At 37.5% G+C, this 19,460-nt stretch overlaps 1 protein-coding gene across 2 annotated transcripts in view; it reads left to right on the forward strand.

Annotated features, from left to right (window-relative positions):
- Positions 1-16,036, forward strand: part of NPR3 (natriuretic peptide receptor 3) — a 68,485-nt gene extending 52,449 nt beyond the window's left edge. The window contains exons 5-8 of one of the 2 annotated variants that reach the window (XM_063295770.1): positions 2,304-2,398; positions 6,818-6,950; positions 8,004-8,091; positions 8,947-16,036. In XM_063295770.1, the coding sequence (XP_063151840.1) occupies positions 2,304-2,398; positions 6,818-6,950; positions 8,004-8,091; positions 8,947-9,058 (428 nt within the window). In that variant the 3' untranslated portion in view covers positions 9,059-16,036. The remainder of the gene's footprint in view (positions 1-2,303; positions 2,399-6,817; positions 6,951-8,003; positions 8,092-8,946) is intronic. The other variant, XM_063295771.1, reaches the window with a different exon arrangement.
- The last annotated feature ends 3,424 nt before the right edge of the window (positions 16,037-19,460 follow it).

The following is a 19,460-nucleotide window of genomic DNA, read 5'->3' on the forward strand; positions in this document are numbered from 1 at the left end:
GGAAATCCTGGGAGTTGAAGTCCACACATCTTAAAGTTGCCAAGTTTGAAAAACTCTGGTTTAAATCATCTTCACCCCATATCTTCTACCTTTTGCCTCTAGTGTTCTACCTGAGAAGCTGTCTCCTGCATCTGACTGTATAGTATGCAAAAAATAAGGGAGTGGGGCATGTTGAGTGTAATCACAGCATGCAGGCAACATGCATACACAGTGCAGCTTTTAAACACGGATTGCTTAGCTCCCTGTTATATCCACATTAATAGCACCAGTATCAAATATCAGTAATTTTCAGCAAAAAAGAAGTCCTCATAACAGTCATTTAGAAGTCCTTGGCTCCTTCTCTGTTTCTGAAGTTTGTGACCAACTTTTTTCATGTTCATTTATTAGCTTGCTTCATTACATATTTTTTTATTTAGTTTTTTTAATGCTAAAAGCTAAAAACGCCCAGATGCCAATTCCCTATCTAGCCATTTAATTTTCAGTATTAGGCCTTTTTGTATACTGTTTTAGGTTTCAAAAATTTCACTGTGCATTTGGAAAGCAAGGCTTCCATCTTTTTCTTTCAACTCTAGCGTTTGTACCCGATTATGGAAATCTCCAACTTCAGTCCTACAAGTCTTATAATGTATAAATTTACAGAAAAATTAATGCTGATATCCACATAAAGCTAAACTTTATAAAATAAGCAGGACATTCCTGGTAAGACCAGCAGCCCTTGTCAGATCCATCGGTCATTATGTACTGGGCAAAATTACCAAGATTTTCAGTGGAAGTACTTAAAGAGACGGAAATGTTTCCGTTAGATAAGAACCCAACAATGAGTTCAGAAACTGGAATGGCTTTGAAAAACATAATCAGCCATTTTCTCAGCTACAGTGACTTTTTCTTTAGGAAGAAAGCATTAAAGGAAATGCTCCAGTAGAAGGGAAGTATTAGATTAACAGTGAAATACCATTTCATCTGGTATGCATTTTGAAATGAACTCCCTATTCCACATTTCCTGGATGAGCAATTATGTAGACTGTGCACTTCTCAAAATTGGATAATGGGCTTTTCGGTTCCCAAGATATGCAAAGTAGTATGTATTTCAGGAGAAATGGTATATGAAAAGGAATGGGGTTTTTTTTCTTTCTTTAACATGCAAAGAAGGGCAGAATACATTTACAACTGAGCACACAGAAGTTTGGCATGGACTAATCTGTCTGTCTTTATCTGGAAGGGAAAAGAAAATATCCCGCCTAAACCTTTATTTCGGCCTTCCTCAATCTGGCACCTCCTGGATAGGCTGGAGCCACAACTCTCATAATTCCCAGCAAGGAATTAAGAGGCATTTTAGTATAATGATACCTGGAAAATACCAGGTTACATGTCAAGTCAAGAGCGTCCTTGCATTTTCTCCATAAACAAGTCCACCTACTTGAGTGCCCCACATTTCAAAGATGATGGCCCAGAGAAGGTCCATTGATTACACTGTAAAGAGCAACAGAAGGACACTGCACTAGCATATATACTACTTTAGGAATTGGATATGCAGTCAGTGGTACAGTAGCTAGTGTACAAGACTGGGATGTGGGAGAAACAGGTGGCTGTTTAGTCAAGTGTTTCTCGGTATTTGCTATGTCTTTGTCTAGTTTTTTGACAGAGTTTCTGCAAGGAAAGAAGAGGGAAAGGACTAGGCATTCACTATGTTATTTCTACAGATTTAGTGTGCCTTCAAGTCAGTGTTAACTCCTGGTGACTAGCAGGTCTAATCCCTGCAGTTTTCTTGACAAAGTTTTTCAGAAGTGGTTTGCCACTGCCTTCATCCTAGGGTGGAGAGAAAGTGAGTAGCCCAAGGTCACCCAGCTGGTTTCATGTGTAAGATAGGACTAGAACTCATGGTCTCCTGGTTTCTAGCTTGATGCATTAACCATTGTGTCAAACTGGCTCTCTAGTTCTACAGATAGGGATCCTGGAAATCCTTTTGACTTCAAGTAAGCAACAGTGAGCATCCTCAGATTTTCCAGAGCAAGGTTTCTCCATGTAATTTCCAACATAACTTTGCTATTAGGAAGTGTCAGATAGGACTTAATTATTTTCCACTTATTCCTACTAATAAGCCGAGATAGTTTATCTTTTTGAAGGGAAAATGTTACATATTTTAGGAATGTAGACACAATTACAGCCCTGGAAGACTGCTAGGATTCTTTACCATATCAGTCTGTAAAAATTCTGCCCTCTCTTTATTTTATTTTTCTTGGAAACATTCAATATTTTCAACTTAAAATACACATGCACACACACACACATATGTTGTTCTTCAGGCATTGCAGGGCCAGTATCTATAGATGCCTCTGGAGAAAGGTTTGGGGATTTTTCTGTGATCGCCATGACTGACCCTGAAACTGGAACACAGCAGGTAAGTGTGTAAATATTTCTAAATCAGCTTTGACCATGTTTATGCCCTCCAGGTATGTTGAACGGGCTCCCAACATGGATAGCAAGATGGCCAGATCTGGGAGCTGAAGACCAACACCTCTGGAGGACCTCAACTTCAGGAAGGCTGTTCTAAATTATAAATCGGATTGAAGACTATACTTGTCCTGTTTCATTTAATCTTTGAATGGCCTCTAGATTCTAGAAACTTTAGGTATAACAACAACTCCTCCTACTGAATAGGAATTTGAACTATTCCTTCCCTGGCCCAAGTCCAGTACTCTAATCATGTCACAAAAGTGCTTCAGTTTTATATTTGGCAATTCATAGAAATCCAGTGTGACTTTAGAAAAGATTTAAGGGCAGCAACTATGAAGCTGAGGAAGATTAAGGGAGTGAATTCATTTAGCTTTTATCCTGGAGCCCTAAATTTATAATTAAATTAAGCATAATTCAAGCAAAGTAATAATAATAATATCAATAGTAATTGGCACCTTGGGTGCAATTCCAAAACATCTGGAGCACCACTTAAAACACCATCAGCATTGACAAAATCACCATTAGTCAATTGCAAAAGGCAGCTTTATTTGGAACAGCCTACATCCTGCGACAATACCTTTAATATTATTAAGCAACAACATCTGCCTATCCCAGGTCCTTGGGAAGGACTCAATAGGTAGACAAAAATGCCAAATTCAGTCTAAACATCTGGCTGACTATGTGACCAACCATAATAATACATTAAACTTGTATGCTGTCCAACTCTCAACAACTCTGGGTAGCTCACAACAATGAAACAAAGAAATTACAATAATATCAGTAAAGCATAAAAAATAAAGATAAAGGCAAGTGTGATGGAGTGAGGGGTCTCAGTCTCCCTTGCCAAAGGCCTGGGTGAAAAGCCAGATCTTCATGCCTCTTATAAATAACAGCAGAATGGGAGCGATCTGGATCCCAGGAGGAATCCCATTCTAGAGGGCAGGCATTACTGCAGAGAAGGCACACTTCCGGGGTCCTGAGAGATGACATTGTTTAATCGAAGGAACCCAGAGCACGCCAACCCTGCAGGATTGAATTGGCCAGGCAGGTATTATGGGAGATGGGCGGTCCCTCAAATAACCAGGCCCTATGCCATGTAGGGCTTTATAGGTAACAACCAGCACCTTGGATCAGATGCAGAAACAAACTGGCAAACAGTAAAGCTTGTGAAACAGGCGTTACGTGGGCATACCGAGGCATGCCCATTACTGCTTGTTCTGCTGCATTCTGGACCAGTTGAAGCTTCCAAGTACTTTGAAGAAAAAGGAATGGTTATTGAGAATGGCCACAGATTTCTCTTTCTATTTCTTCTAAAGTTTCATGAGCCCTTTTCTCAATAAGGAATCTGGCCAAATCACTTAAATTTCTTATTTGATTAGCTTAGGTGAAATAATTGAATGCTGGACACAAAATATTCTTGACTTTAGAAGAGTCAGGATACAGTCTGTATCTTGCATTATTTATTTCTATGAAACCAGTTAAATAAAGTGTTTAGATTGATCTAGTGTTACTTTACCTTATGCAAATCTTATAAATTTACAAAACAAACAAGGAACTTCTTAGCTCCCTAAAAAAAGCCTAATACATGTGGGTTGGAAGAAACTACTGTTCACACACATGCATACACAATGTAAATTTCAGGATCTACAGAAACAAGTGACATAGTATGAAGAGCTCATATACTCTAACTCAACGTCATCTTGAAAAAGTTAGAAAGAAGAATAGGTTGGCATAGCCATGAGCGACACATTTTAAAAGATAGGTGCCAAACTAACCATAATGACTAGTGATTGTGGGCATTAAAAAATGACCCGTAGTGGCATTGTGAAACAACAGATCATAACAACTGCAAGGAGGAATACAAAATCCTTGTTTCACAAATATTACATTCTGTAAAGATAGACTGCTCCACTTAGATAATATTACATGATAGAAAAGTGAACTAAAATTCATGCATAACATGCATTTCCCATACCATTCCATGTTTTCCCTGTGCCATTTAACAGCGAATAATAATTGCGCATGGGAAGATGAAGAATAGGGAAGGCAATCTTCTAGCTTCCTGATGCTTTGAATTATCCTCACGGTCCCTTGCAAGTAATGAGCAAACAAGCTGTAATTACTGCAACAAGGTGAGCAGATTTGCTCTCTTTTTTCCCCAAAGGGAAAGACTAGGACCAATTTACTAAGGTCAGCCTTAGGAGAAGCTTCTGAATAGTAAGAGTGGTTCAGCAGAGGAAGCAGATTGCTTAGCAAAGTGGCAGGCACTATTATGCTGGCAATGTTTTATTAGAAGCTAGAAGGCCACCTAAGAGGGGTGTTGTGCTTGCAAGATTCCTTTCAATACTATTACAATAAGTTTCTCTTTTCATACTCTGGCTTTAGAATTTGAGATCTGTCTAAAGTCAAATACAGATTCCTGTTTCCTGTTAGTTTACTAACCAGCTTTTAAAACAAAGAATCTGCAGTCATAGAGCTGGGAAATTAGAACAAATCAGGTAACAGTTTCCTGTTTTCAACATAATGGGGAAATGTTATTTTCTTTAATCAGGACTGAAGAACTGAAGCCAGTGCTCTGAGAGAGGGGAAGTAAGGGCATTTCTGGGTTTATGACGCAGGCGTCATTAGGTCCAAACTGTCATGCTGTCTAAGATTCTAGAAAAGATGCCATTCTGTTGAGCTTCTATGGGAGAAATAGCTTCCATTAACAGAACGGAAGTAATTACTTTCATATTATTATAATCTGCTGCTCAGGTTGCTAAAATTAGGGAAATAATTGTAATGCCACCTTGTAGAACTGCTGGTTCAGTGAATTGGTTTGATTTGGCATGGATGAGGCTATTTGTGCAATCACCTTATTCATATAACCTTTTGACTGCGTTTATGATATTTTGATGTTTGATGCCATATACTGAAAATCTATCCTCTGATTTCCAGGAAGTTTTCTTTTCTCTGCAGAAAAGACTTTTTTTTTTGCTTTTGTTGTCAGGGTGCTGTACAAGTATTTCTGACTTTATGGCCGCAAGGATTTTTTTTTTTTTTAGACATTTCTCTATCACCTTCCAGCCTTCCTGGCTGCCCATGCTTTCTGATTCGAAGAAATTCCAGATAAGAGTTCTTTCACTGATTCTTCCTCCAGGGCTTCATTGAAATGTGGGAAGTTAAGAGAGTTTGTAAACAGCTAGAGGGAGATGCTTAAACGATGAAAGATAGAACATTCAGACCTTTAATTACTAGCAAATATAAGAACCCTGCTCTAAACCCAAGACAATTTCACCTCTGCTTTGTAAAGTAAGCAAATCTTTTCTGTCAAGTTGAATGAGAAAGGTTAAAAAAACAATTGAGCAATCAAATATTAAAATGGAAGATGTCAGAAGAGAGCTACAGAGGTAATGAGAAGTCCAGAGGTCATCTGAGGAAAGACCAAAGGATTCAGCATCTTAAGCCAAAGCTTAGAAAAAATGTTTGTGAACAGAAAGGATCGTGTTAACTCCGTTCTCTGCAGATGTTCATGTCCAGCTTTCATCTGAGGCAGGAACAACCACTGCAGGGTTAGCAACCATTTGTTAACTTTCTGTTTCCTGGTAAAAACAGCTTTTCAAATTCTGATTCCTTTCCCTTTTGAATTGGTTGACATCATTCATTTTGCTATGTTTGCCCCAGCTCTGATTTATAATATTCCCCTCTCTTTGATGATGCTGGTGGCAGTGTCTGTTTACTTGGACGGTTCCTTCCCACCACACATGAAAACCTTATTTCCTAAGTGGAACATAGCCAAAGTAACTAAGGTCTTTATCTGATCACTTGGTGTTTACAACAAGGTTACTTTGCGGGCCAAAAAGATGGCCAAGGCACATGATAGCAAACCTTGACAACTACACACAAATAGCCAAAGTATCTCAGATTGTAATGACACACTGATAGTTCCTCCGTTCTAGCTGCAGGAAGCAACTTTGTATGTGGATCCACAAACACAGTTGGATTGCAAATGTGATTTGCTCTCAAGGTTCATAGAATTTCAGTGACTTAGTTTTGCACCAAACAAATCTTAGGAGTTTTGGACTAGGCTGGGATTGTTGTTGCTGTTATTACTATTACCATTATTAAGTTCTTTCAGAAGCTCGGTAAGGTTTTTGATTTTCTGCCTTTTTTTTCTGTTTTAAGATAGGGCAAAGAGAATTACATGATTTACCAAGTCTGTCCCCGTCAGTAAATCTTAGAATCATTAAGGTTCTTTGCTAGACTTCTGATGGAGATGTAAAAATAAAAAAGCAGTGAGAATAGATAGATGATTGATAGATACTTTTCTATCTTTTCCTAACAGTCTGTTGTTATCATTTTGCTGTATATTTTTTATATTCAGGTGATTGGAAACTATTATGGAAAACAGGGGCGGCTTGAAATGCTTCCAAGTGCAAATTACCCGTGGGAATACAGACTGAAAACAGATGATAGCCGAGGACTAGAGCATACAAGCAATGCAGCCTGCAAATCATGTAAGTTTAGTGAGGTTAATTTATGGGTTTTAGGCCTATAATCAACCAGGCTGATAGTCTGTGCTTGTACTGTTGTATTTTACTAGCAACATTATTCTGTCCAATGTTTGGGTCATGTCCTGTGTCCTGAAAAAGGACTTACATCCATTCTTTCTCCTGTTAAGGCCAAGCAGGAGCTGCTGCTACATGAGTGACAAGCTATGGCTTTTTAATGAATTCCCAAGAGACATTTTCCCCTGACTGTGGTCCCCAGACATCATACTGCCACAGTTGTTATACCATGAAACAAAATGTGCAGAAGTCAAATAACCACTTAGGAATATTAACACTACTTTTTCTGGTATTCCAAAAACTGGAGGTCAGACCATCAAAAATAAAGAAGTAGTGCAACAGAACAAAAAGCAGGAGTCCAGGCATAGACTTCATGTTCTCAGTCCAGTCAAGTCCTGGGTTTATCAGACAGAAGTACATCTTGTCTGCTTAAAGCTGTGATCACCCAGGGACAGGGAACAGGGGGCAGCTGGATGGAGCTAAAGTGATAGACCTGCCATTTATCATTTTAGACAAGCAGGACCTTTCCTTCAGACAGGAATAAGGGGAGATCTCTCTAAAGTGGTGATCTGCTTTTCATAAATTTAGGTAGCTTATCTGTTTCGTTTAATAGGCGTATGTGTGAACTAGTGGAAACCTGTACAAGAACATATTCTGTAGATACAAAAAATGATTCCAAGTCATCCTAAAATAATTCACATAAATCTACAGGTCTTTGAGACATATAACATATTTCAGAACAGGAAAAATGCTTATTTTCTGTTAAAATAAGGCATTTCTCTATTAGAGTGGTCAGGGAGTTTCACTGATTTGGGAAGGGGATCGTGTGTCAACAGCAATTCCAAAATAAAGATAAATCATAAAAGAAGAGAGTAAAACTAATTAAAAAGAACATTTTAACTCAGCTAAAAACTAAGCTGCAAACAAATCATAATTCAGTAGTTCTGCAAGATTTTGTTGCTATTATTGGATTCCTTTTAATTTATTTTTTTATTTTTCAAGCAGGTGGCCTAGGGGAATCAGCAGTTACCGGAATAGTTGTAGGTGCCTTGCTAGGGGCAGGATTGTTGATGGCCTTCTACATTTTCAGGTTGGTTTAATTTTAACACCCATTATCTTCAAATGTCTGTCATTTCTCCTCTCAAAGAAAGCTAAAGTAGAAAGTCTGCAGATAGGCACATATCTATCTGATAGGGAGGGATTATGAATTGATCTAAACGCCCTCTAAAAGGTTGCTGTAATTAAGAGGAAATTTCCTGAAAGTCAGCCTTGTTATAAGATCCCTCAACAACTAGAAACCAGAAGTGATATCAACAAGGTAGCCTTTATATTAATCAAGCTGAACATAATTTAAGATAACATATTAGGTTAAAAAAAGTACATAGTTGCCAGATCACAGAGAATTAAGAAAAGCGTTTTCAGGTGTTTCATTTCACCATTTATTTATTTTAGTAGATTATTATGAAAGAGAAGAGGCCCTAGGGAGAGGGGAAATGGGGAAGGGGGTTTCCTCTTCCTTGTATTATTTTCCTTTCAAATTTTTCTTGCTCACTTTTCATTTTTCTATACACCTCCCACCCCCAATTTTTCCACAGGTTCCTATATATATAAAAATGTTAACACAATTGTTCCTACCTTTCATATCTAGAACCAATTTTTTTTTTAATAATTGTTAATCTCTGTTAACATAAACCAAAGAGTCACATTTTGGCCCATAATAGATCTTTGTAAAAGAAGCTTACCTAAAATCTCTAAAGGTGCCTTAACTTTTAGATAAGACAAAAATGCTGCAAGGCACATCCCTTTAATCTTTTGGCAGTGATACTCATTCATGTAACTGATTCTGCAAAAACCGGATGTTCTTTTGTAGTGGGAACTTTATTACTTATCTCCAATTGCTGAAGAAATACTTCTTACTTTCTGCCACCCACTTCCTTTTATGCAGAAAAAAATACAAAATAACCATTGAAAGACGAAGTCAGCTGGAGGAATACAACATCGGTAAGCACCGGCAATTACGGGAAGACTCCATCAGGTCTCACTTTTCTGCTGCATGAAATAGGAACTAATTGCTTTTGTGAGGGAGATCTGCAGAGGAATGGACGCTACCAAAGACTGTCACAGAAGAAAAAAGAAGTTCATTAAGGACTCCACCTTTTAAAAGTAGAGTCACCTGTCTTAATTTTTTTTTCAGAAACTCAGGAATGATTTATTAGCCACATTATGCCACATGGCCTTTTTTATCTCATGGAAAGATAAACGATAAAAAAAAAAGTTTTTCTCACGACAAGACATTATTAATACTTAGTGGATATCTCAAGGCCGGTTGCTCTGGTCAATGATTTGGGGTCTTGGCGATGTAAATGTTCCCTTATGATGCCTTGTTGTGAACCTCACATGGTTTTTCACTGAAATACACACCAGACCATAAAGTGCTTTCATAGACACAGGGGCAGCTTTATATAAGGAACAAAAGTATGTTCAGGGTTGAACTGTGGAGACAAGACGGGAAGGAAGAGCGTGTAGCTAGTTCAGTGCAATATAGTTTTGGAAAAAGAACAATCATGCATTTCATTTATGGGACGGAAGAATCCTCAAGGTGGAAGAAAAGAAGGATTTGATTCTGAATGCCAATTTATATCTCACATTAGTTTTGAAATTGTTCCATAGTAATTCCTAAGAAAATTCGCTCACAACTCTATTATTAATATAAGGAAGAGAGTTGTATCCATGGGAAAGGAAAATTCATCTTCAGATAAATTCCATTTTAAACTGAATTTTTATTTTGAGGAAGTTTCCCTTTCCACCTTATTTCCACATCCAGGGGGAACTGCCTCAGAACTTCAGATTCATCTTCTCCAACTCGGTGCCCTCCAGATGTGCTGAGACTATATCCCAAATTTTTCAGCATTGCTGTTAGGAATTTGAGAATTGTAATCATACTTTGAGAGCCAGTATAGAACAGTGGTTTAGACATGGACTAGGATCTGGGAGACCCTGGTTCAAGTCCACACTTACTCCTGGAACCTCTTTGAATGACTTTGCACAACTGCACCACTCAGTCCAACCTACCCCATAAAGATTTTGCCATGTGGATAAAATTAGAGGAATCAATATTAAATGTCACCAAGATCTGACAAATAATAAATGCATGATCTATCTGGACAGCACTACACAGGTGACGGCTATGTTAGAAATTTGGTATAAGGTTAACACAAAAGGGTTTTGGAGAAAAGAGACAGTTTTAGGCCATGAGTTAGCATAAAGTGGAAGAATCCTGAAGTGAGGGTTTTCTACTTCATAGTGCAAGTGTCCTGAATATTTTCCTATATATGAAAAAAAAGTTAAAGGTTTTTTGAAGTATTTCAGAGAAGATGGTTCTAGCTAATTATCTCAGTGGTGTGCTAGATTTCTATGAAGCATTTAAAGATTGAAAGAGTTTAGGTGGTTCTACCATCTGGATCTCGTATCTTACACACTTGATATGTAAATCAGATTTTACAGCTGCCAATGACTCGAAACAAAATCTCTGCCTCTAATCAAAGCACATGCTGCTCTCTATATACATCTGTGATATGCATGGACACGCACATGCAAGCACACATCATTGGAAATCCAGGTGAAGTTCTTCTCTGGATGGTGCCCTGCTGGACCTTAATTGCCACTGCTGAAATGTAAACGGATGAGATGCTTGGCCCCCACTGTTGTGCACGGTGCAGCTGTGAGAATCCTGATGTCTCCCCCTCCCCCAAAGCAACTGGTTTTGAAAACCAGGCTGTTACTCAACAGTATGTTCCACTGAAACCTGTAGTACTTACTTATGAGTAAAGGAGTGTAGAATCAGGTTGCAATACAGCACCCGCACTCTGCATTTTTTTGTAGGAAGCAAATATCCAAACACCAACTTGGAGCCTGGGGTGCAGCCCAAACTTTGTAATTATCAAGTGGCAGACTGGTTTTGTACAGCAATGGAAGTCACAAGTATTTTGTTGTATAAAAAATGATATTCTGGTTGAACATTTTATTTCTAGGTATTCCTATATTTTTCTAATAGAAAAATGGTTATCTCTTTGGGATATCTGCTTCACTTTGGAAAAGAGATCTGTTTGGTATATCTGTTTTATGTTAGAAAATCAAATGAAGAGGACATTTGAAAAACCATCTTTTTCTTTTTAAGTCTGAATACTCGTGAGCAGAGAACTTCTTAGATTCAGTAAAAGTTGAATCTTTTATATTAGCATGGCCATAGGCTGGTCTCTCCCCCCGCCCCTTCTTTCTATCAACAGGGGCAACATGCAAGAGTTGAAAACTGATGCTCGTATTCCCAAGGTCATGATAGTACAAGAATGGCCTATCTGTTTGCAGCTACACCCCTTTTTCCAAGAACTTTTGGACCCCCAAGGCCACACAATGGTGATGCCATGACACCCAGGGATGGGGGTGGGCATTAATGACAAAATAAGCATGTTAATGCATTTATTTTAGCCTTTAGTTACAAAAGACATACACATAGAAACAAACTCTCTGTTGTTTTTTAAAACCCTTTGAACCCTTTCTGTCTCCTGCCCCAAAATTTCAATCTATATAAACCAAGAAAGTTCTCCTGAACTTCCAAACAGAACTAGCTAGTAGCACCTAGAGAGGTAGTGTGCACGCTATGCAACATTCACAGCAAATACCCGCTAGCAGTGTCTGCCTCCATTATTTTTCCACGTCTCATGCTGGCAAAAAATGTTCCATCTTCAGAGCCTTACCATAATTTTGAAGACTTATAAAGAACTCTAGAGAGATATTTACCTTACTAATTTTAGCAATAAAATCTGTTGTTGTTTTTTTAAAAAAAATCTGGTGAAGTACATTTGGTCAGTTATTAAAAAAATCTCCATTTTGTTTTGTGATTCAATCATTGCAAAAAAAAAAAATTGAGCACTTCCATTTCAGGTTCTAATCCTAGAAGAAAACTTGCAAGTCATCCCATGAGTTCTACTTTTGTTTGTTTTTAAAATATTTGGTAAACTGAGGCTGGTATCCTATTGGTGCCTCTAAAGTTGACCAAAGGGGGTGGGGAATTTAACCTCCATGACATGACTGCAGTGATATAAATACCTTTTGGTCTTCAGTTCTGTCTCCCAGTTTGCAGGCTGCTCTAATATGGGTTAGAATTGCCTTTGTAATTATTGATACAATTACAGTATCCCTTGACTTTTTGGTTAATTACTAAGAGGGATCTTGGTCAGAGGATTTTAAAAACTGCTAGTGGTTTGGGAGTACTGTTGTTGTTGTTGTTTGGCTGTGATTCCATTCAGAGTTCATCATTCATGACATAAAGAGGTGGGTTTTAGAGCACTACTCTAAAGTTAGGATCCTTAAAAAAAATCTACAACCCAAATTTAATTAATTCCCCATCTTAAATTTATACCAAAAATTGCTGAGCTTATCTATCTGAGACAACACAAATTCCATCCAGGAGTTAAACTAAAATTAGCAAAATTACATATATGTTTCTATATGAGTGATAAGTGCAGTGTTCTCAGACAGTAGTATGTTTTAGACTAGAGAAGAGGAATTCCAGCTATTCTTCATAGATTCTCAGTCATTGAGAATGTATGACTTGGGAACATGTGGGATATGAGATTGAACACAGCATACAAGGTGAACAATGGTTTCACTATGTACCATATTGGGTATCACTGAGACACACTTGTCATTAATGTTGTTTATTCATTCAGTCGCTTCTGACTCTTTGTGACTTCATGGACCAGCCCACGCCAGAGCTTCCTGTCGGTCGTCACCACCCCCAGCTCCCCCAAGGACAAGTCTGTCACCTCTAGAATATCATCCATCCATCTTGCCCTTGGTCAGCCCCTCTTCCTTTTGCCTTCCACTCTCCCTAGCATCATCATCTTCTCCAGGGTGTCCTGTCTTCTCATTATGTGGCCAAAGTAATTCAGTTTTGCCTTTAGTATCATTCCCTCAAGTGAGCAGTCTGGCTTTATTTCCTGGAGGATGGACTGGTTTGATCTTGCAGTCCAAGGCACTCTCAGAATTTTCCTCCAACACCATGTCATTAATCACTTTAGCCTTAAAACTATGCTAACACTCAAACAGGGAAACTCTCAACATTGCACCCATGAAGTGCTTAGACAGGAAACAAGTAGGAAACTTAATAGCTGTATAGTCAGAGACCTCTTTTAGAATGATTTCACAGACATGAGTGTGGACAGAGCTGCAATTTTAACATCTGAAGAAAGCTATCACAAATCCCTAAAATGCATGGAAAACTGACTTTAGCTGCTATGGCCTGAACAGGACTTCAGAACAAACTAGCAGAGGGGCTCTAGGCTGAGTAATCCAGGAGTAAATCTTACCAAATTTAAGAAAATCTATTTCTGATTGCACTGTTAAAGATATGCTATTTTCCCCTTTGATATTCCTTGGAACCAGCTCTGAGAAATGAAATTCAAAGGGTTCCCTAAAGTAGCAAGTTGGAGTGTTTCTGTTTTCAAATCCGGACCTACATACTTGGCCAGCAATGCTCAACCCAAGATTAAGTTTGCAAGTGGTTTAATTATATCATGGCATGCAAAAAGAATTTTTTATCTGTGTAGGATTTGAGGATATGCCAAAAGTACTGTGGTAAATTTCTCTACAGAAATAAAATTCTTCTGCTTTGAAAAAAATGCTTGCATTTAATAATGATAAGTTCAGGTATTTATTCCTACTTGTTGAGTTGGATCCCAGTATAGTCAGCAAGGCTTTAATTCTATCTAACTGAAGTCCCCCTGTTTTTATGGGCCTGTTTTAAATAGGACTTGATCTAGTCTTAAGATCCAATCTTCAGAAAACACCAACAAGATCCAACCTTCAGAAAACACCAGCAAGAAGGCAAGACCATATAAAAGGACATTTGAAAATATTAACAATATTCCACAATTACTGTAATGTGATTGTCTATAAATATTAACCCTTGCAAGCAATGTTCAACCTGGAAAAGCCCTGTGGATTTAGCTCTAAAGAGCAAGAATGATAAACATACGTTTTCTGTTAAGGATTCACTGCAGCGTCTTTAGAAAATAGTCAACATGAGGCTTTCTAAAACCAGTGACTTGGTTTTCTAATATAACATTCAATTACTCCTATTTAATTGGTGCGTGCATTTTAGAGCATTGTAAACAATATTTAAAGCTGTTCTTTGCACATTTTACATTAACCACTAATGTTAATGCTCTTCACCAAAGATAAAATTTCTGAACCAGCAAAAGACCTTGATACTTGGTTGTATAGTATGTTTACTAAACACATACATACATAGATACATACACAAAATATCCTCATGATTTTGATACTGCTCAGAGTCACATATTAATTCCAGAGTACCTGTACTAGGGGGATTCACTTAGTACCAGAATATGTTATATGAATAAAATGCTTGCTTAGTGTGTTTACTGTGCAGTTTTTCTTAAAATGCACTTAAGCACGTTAAAAAAAAACCCAGTAAGATTCTTTTTTTTTTTTTTAGAAAAGCTGTTCTAAATTTTTTAAAAAAACACCTTAACTGACATAGACATAGAATTATATTAAGACATATGCACGTATTTTTAACTAAAAGTTCTTAATTACATCTTGTAATGACTCCATGACATGGAATCCAACTACAGTATTAAATGTTAATTGTATCAAAAGGTAGCTAGTATAAGCTAGAACAGCTTTCACCAAACAGACCCTCCAGAGACATTGGATTAAAATGGACATCTTTGTTCATATCCCTCTGGAGAAAACCCGTTCAGGGAAGACTAAACTAGATAATTACACCAGCTGGAGTGTTGTTTTTACTGAACCACAGAGCTCTCAAAAATTATTTATTTCAGAACAATTTGAATAGCTAATAGGAGTTATTTTCAGAATAAACTCTTAAGGATTGCACAATATGACAGCAAACTCAAAAACCAATTTGAGAGCCTGGTAACTCCATCTCAAAAGGAGAAGCAAGGCCTTACAAACTGGAGCTTCCATGATCTAGCATATCTTAGGATATTTGAGGGAAACACTCCATTTTCACCTCTCCTTCAATGGCAACAAATAAGGAAAGCAGAGGACAAAGCATACTTGGAGTGAGGTGGCATCTTTCTTGATATGGTTAAGAATAGTTATTTTTCTAGGAAACATCTGAACATTTCTGAGTCAAACCGGAAAGCCCCATTCATTATCTAATTGGGTACAGCTTCTCACAGTGGCTTAATCATAAGTTGACAAGTGCAAAATCTGTTCCCAAGTTTCTGTTGTACTTGAAAGAGCATTTCTCTAGAAATGGTAGACTGGAGGCAGTCCGCAGAATGCAATCCACAAGCTACTTAAACTTTTGTTTATCATGTCAGTTATGACATAGGAAGACAATGAAACATGCCAGCCCCATCTTAAGGTTTTAGAATCCCACTATACATCAAGTAAGACCAACTTCAAACCTATGTGACATCTATCCTCACAACAGATCTCTCTCGGGTCTTACTATATGTTCTCCAAAAGGGAATATGAACTATGAACAGCTTTTGTTGTTTGTTAGATTAGAAAACATCTGAATTTAGTCATAAAATGGGTTTGGTTGATCCATGGTGCAAATTATGCAATTTATCACAAAGCCTAAAGAATTCAAAACAGAGACTGTGGAGACTTCACTTTGCCCATATTATGATTGTAAAGATATATATACTGGATAATCTAGAATTGTAATATTGGGGTGGTTAAAAAAAGAAAAACAAAAGGAAAGCTGCATAGTATATTGTACTGATGTAAGTAGAACTATTTGCATATGACGTGATTTTATTTATTGCATTTCTGTAGAAACAGAATTTACAACTGTGGATATAACCTCTTTGTTATGTGTTTTTAATTGTTTTACAAGTTGCTCGTTTAAAATATCATTGATGTCCATTGACTATTAAATGTGTTCATTTCCTTGTAAACATTTCAAGTAGGTCAGATTGTCGTATTCTCACATTATAACAAAAGACTTCCATTAAAGAGACAAATTATACATTTACCATTTGGTATGTTCTCATTATCTTCACGGAATTCTTGCTGTGGAAACACAGATGTATGTACTTTTAGCTGAAATTTTATACTGAAATTTGAAGGGACATGGAAGTCTTACAGCTAAAAGAAGGAGACTTTGCTCAAGAAATCTGCATCTTAGGCAGGAGATGACTCCAGGCCAGGATTTCAAACATGCTGTTCAATAGAGTGATGCTGTCCATAATTGTTTTATGACATCAGCTATTCATGATTGTAAACATAACATGAAAGATGCGGTTTAAATAGGTAAATGTTATGTGGATAGAAATATTTCCCTGGAATATTCATATTTCCCTGGAATAATACAGTACAGGTAGGTCTCGATTGGTGCAGTTAATGAATCCCACAAAATGGTCACATTATTCAAATTTGCATTATTTAAAGTGATATTTCTACGATAAAATATGGTAATTGGTTCCAGCTTGACAGAAATAGGCAATAAAAGTTTTTAAACTTAAATTTTATATGTATATTAATGAAATATTAACAATAAATGATAAAAAGAATATACTTTAAATTTATGGTTAACAAAGCTGCAGAGTACTTATAGAAAGCAAAAAAAAAAATTCTACTGTAGATTCTCGTTTTATTTTAGCATTGCTATGACCACGTTCATGTCATTCAATTACATCACATTTTTGCTCTAATTTAACAATGAGCCTCTTCTTTTTAAACTTGTACTGTTTTCCTCTGACAGAATCTTCCTCTTCTCCATTTTGCACACACAAAGATTAGCGTATCTAAAATCCCAACCGCAACTGTATGTGGCTAGCCTCAATTGTACTCATGCTAGCCTCACATTAACTGAATTTTGGGCCCATTAAATGTGACCTGGTGTCAGTTTACAATTCGCACTAAATCAAATATTGCATTATTCAAACTTGCATTAATCACAACCTACCTGTATGCTGTAGACCATAATAGCACCTTGACATATGTAGCAAAACTCAACCTATAGTCTTACGTGATTTCCACATGTATGTCTAGACCATCTTTTGTAGCGTAATCATGGGTCAATGTACTTCAGTGGCTCTGATCCAGGTCTTTCCTAGAGAGTCAGTTATGGGCTTGAGGACCCAGGAATAAGTCCCGTGGAGTCTGGCTGAGATAGAAGAAAGATGGCCAAATGGTCCAGAAGCAGGAATTGTGGTCACCACCAGAACTGAATCAGTCTCAAATCAAGGAAAAAAAAAAGCCTAGTTAAATAGGCTGGGGATCAAATAGAGAGATTCAAGATGAAACATAAGGAAATAATAGCAAGGAAAAGACTATATGGTTAATATTTATCTATTTGATTGTTTCATTGATATCCCAACTTTCTACTCAAGGTGACTAATAACATTTTTTTAAATATACAAAATGTTTGGAATATATAATAAAAATAGTATTAAAATTAATAATTACAAGCCTGGTGAAACTGATGTGCTTTTGTGGATTTTTCAAAAGCTGAAAGAGAAGCGAGTTCCACTTTGGAGGAGCTGCATCCCAGAGCTTGGGAGTAACACAGGAGAAAGTCCTCTCCTATATGCTGGAACACAAGCTTTTGACAGGGCATTTTCAGAAGATTATTATTTGTTGTATTAGATTTAGACACTGCCCAATTACAGAATGGCTCTGGGTGGCTTAAAGTATCAAACAGAAAACAAGAGTAAAAACACAAGACAATATAAATAAACAAAATGGCATCCGACCACTCAATGCAAACACATACAAAAACTCATCCAGCAAGGGGGCCATCCACCCTAACCTAGGGCTTGGGAGAACAGCCAGGACTTCAAGGCTTTCCAGACAGCCATCAGGGTGGGAGCCATATGGATCTCAGGGAGGATCTCAGAAGAGCTTCTACTGCAGGTCTTAATAGCCAGGCAATTAAAAACAGGAGAGGCAGATCCACAGACATCCAGGTCTAAGCCATTTAGGGCTTTAATTGCCTTAAAATTGTGCCTGGCAAGCAACTGGACGTCAGTGTAGATATTTCAGTGGAAGCAACTCTGTAACTTGCATTGTGTAATTTTGCAGATGTGTTCCTTGCCATACCTTCCACTTGGAAATCTAGTGATAGTTGATCAAGGAGCACTCCCAGATTATGGATCTGCTCTTTTAGGAGTATCCATTCAAAACAAACTGAACATCTATCATGAATCCTATTTCCTACCGACCAGCAATACTACTTGTCTGGACTTAATTTCAGTTAGTTCTCCCTCATCAATCTTATTACTGAGTTTAGGCAATATAGAAGGATACTACTTGCTTCTTTAGAGAGCAAGAAACAATAAAGCTGAGTAGTATTCTGATGAGACTCTACTCCAAAATTCCAAATAGCCTCCTCCAGCAGTTTCTTGTAGATGTTGAATAGCATGGGGGGACAACATGCTTATATTGAATGTCCTGTGCAACACTATGATTCACTATAGGTCACCAAAGGCTTAGGAGATGCACAGCAGCTATCAGTAATCCCCCAGCATCTACTGGACATGGCTAAATAGGAAGGATCAAAGCCACTGTAAAACTATGCTTCCAGTAACCCCATCAGACAATCAGAAGAATATCACAGCTGATACTACCAAAGGTTTCAAGAGGTCTAAAAAATTGGCAAAGCTAAATTCCTTCCACAAAAGCTGTCACAGTACCAAAACCCCAACTGAAATGAGTCCAAATAATAAATGATGTTGAGATCCTGGTCCAAATTCAGAATTATACATGGTGTTTTTATTTCTGGTAAAGTTTGGAGTTAAGATAAGTTTCCTGAACTCCTCTAATGCTCTGCACTGCATATACCTTCAAGACCTTGCTAAATTGTGGTGAGGGTACCAAAGATTGGTTGGAGATAATGAAGATTGTAGTGTTACCCATATGGAGACTGATCTGCGTGGGACCCAAAGATATGCTGTATTGCAATCTGGACCAAAGGGATCTATCTCGCAAGATCCGTGCAGCCTGTTGATGGTCTGACTAGGTGTACTTATTTCAGGGGAAGCAAAATATTTAAAGGTTCATCATTAGCATTCTGTTCCATAACTAAGGTTTAGCAAACCAAAAAACAAGAGGGTGAATGGAGAAATTTCCTGACTTCCTTTGAGAAAATAACATTCTCATTCAGCAGTTTCGGAATGAGAAAGGATTTTAGTAAAGTGATAAGAGAAAGAGGCAAGGCAACAAAAGAGCACTTCTCCAATTTACTTGTGAAAATACTTGTATTTTGAAACAAAAAAAGAACACTTGGGCATACCTGGTGAATCATACTGAGCTGTAATAGAAGTGATTTAGGTTTTCTTTTAAATATGCCATGAATAAATATTTTGTTCTCACTATAAAATAGAAGGGCTGTCAATTTAAGGCTTAATTATATACCAATACTAACATACTTTCTAGTTCCCCATTCCATTCATT

The sequence above is a fragment of the Candoia aspera genome, chromosome 2 (genome assembly GCF_035149785.1).
Source record: "Candoia aspera isolate rCanAsp1 chromosome 2, rCanAsp1.hap2, whole genome shotgun sequence".
In the NCBI taxonomy this organism is placed as follows: domain Eukaryota; kingdom Metazoa; phylum Chordata; class Lepidosauria; order Squamata; family Boidae; genus Candoia; species Candoia aspera.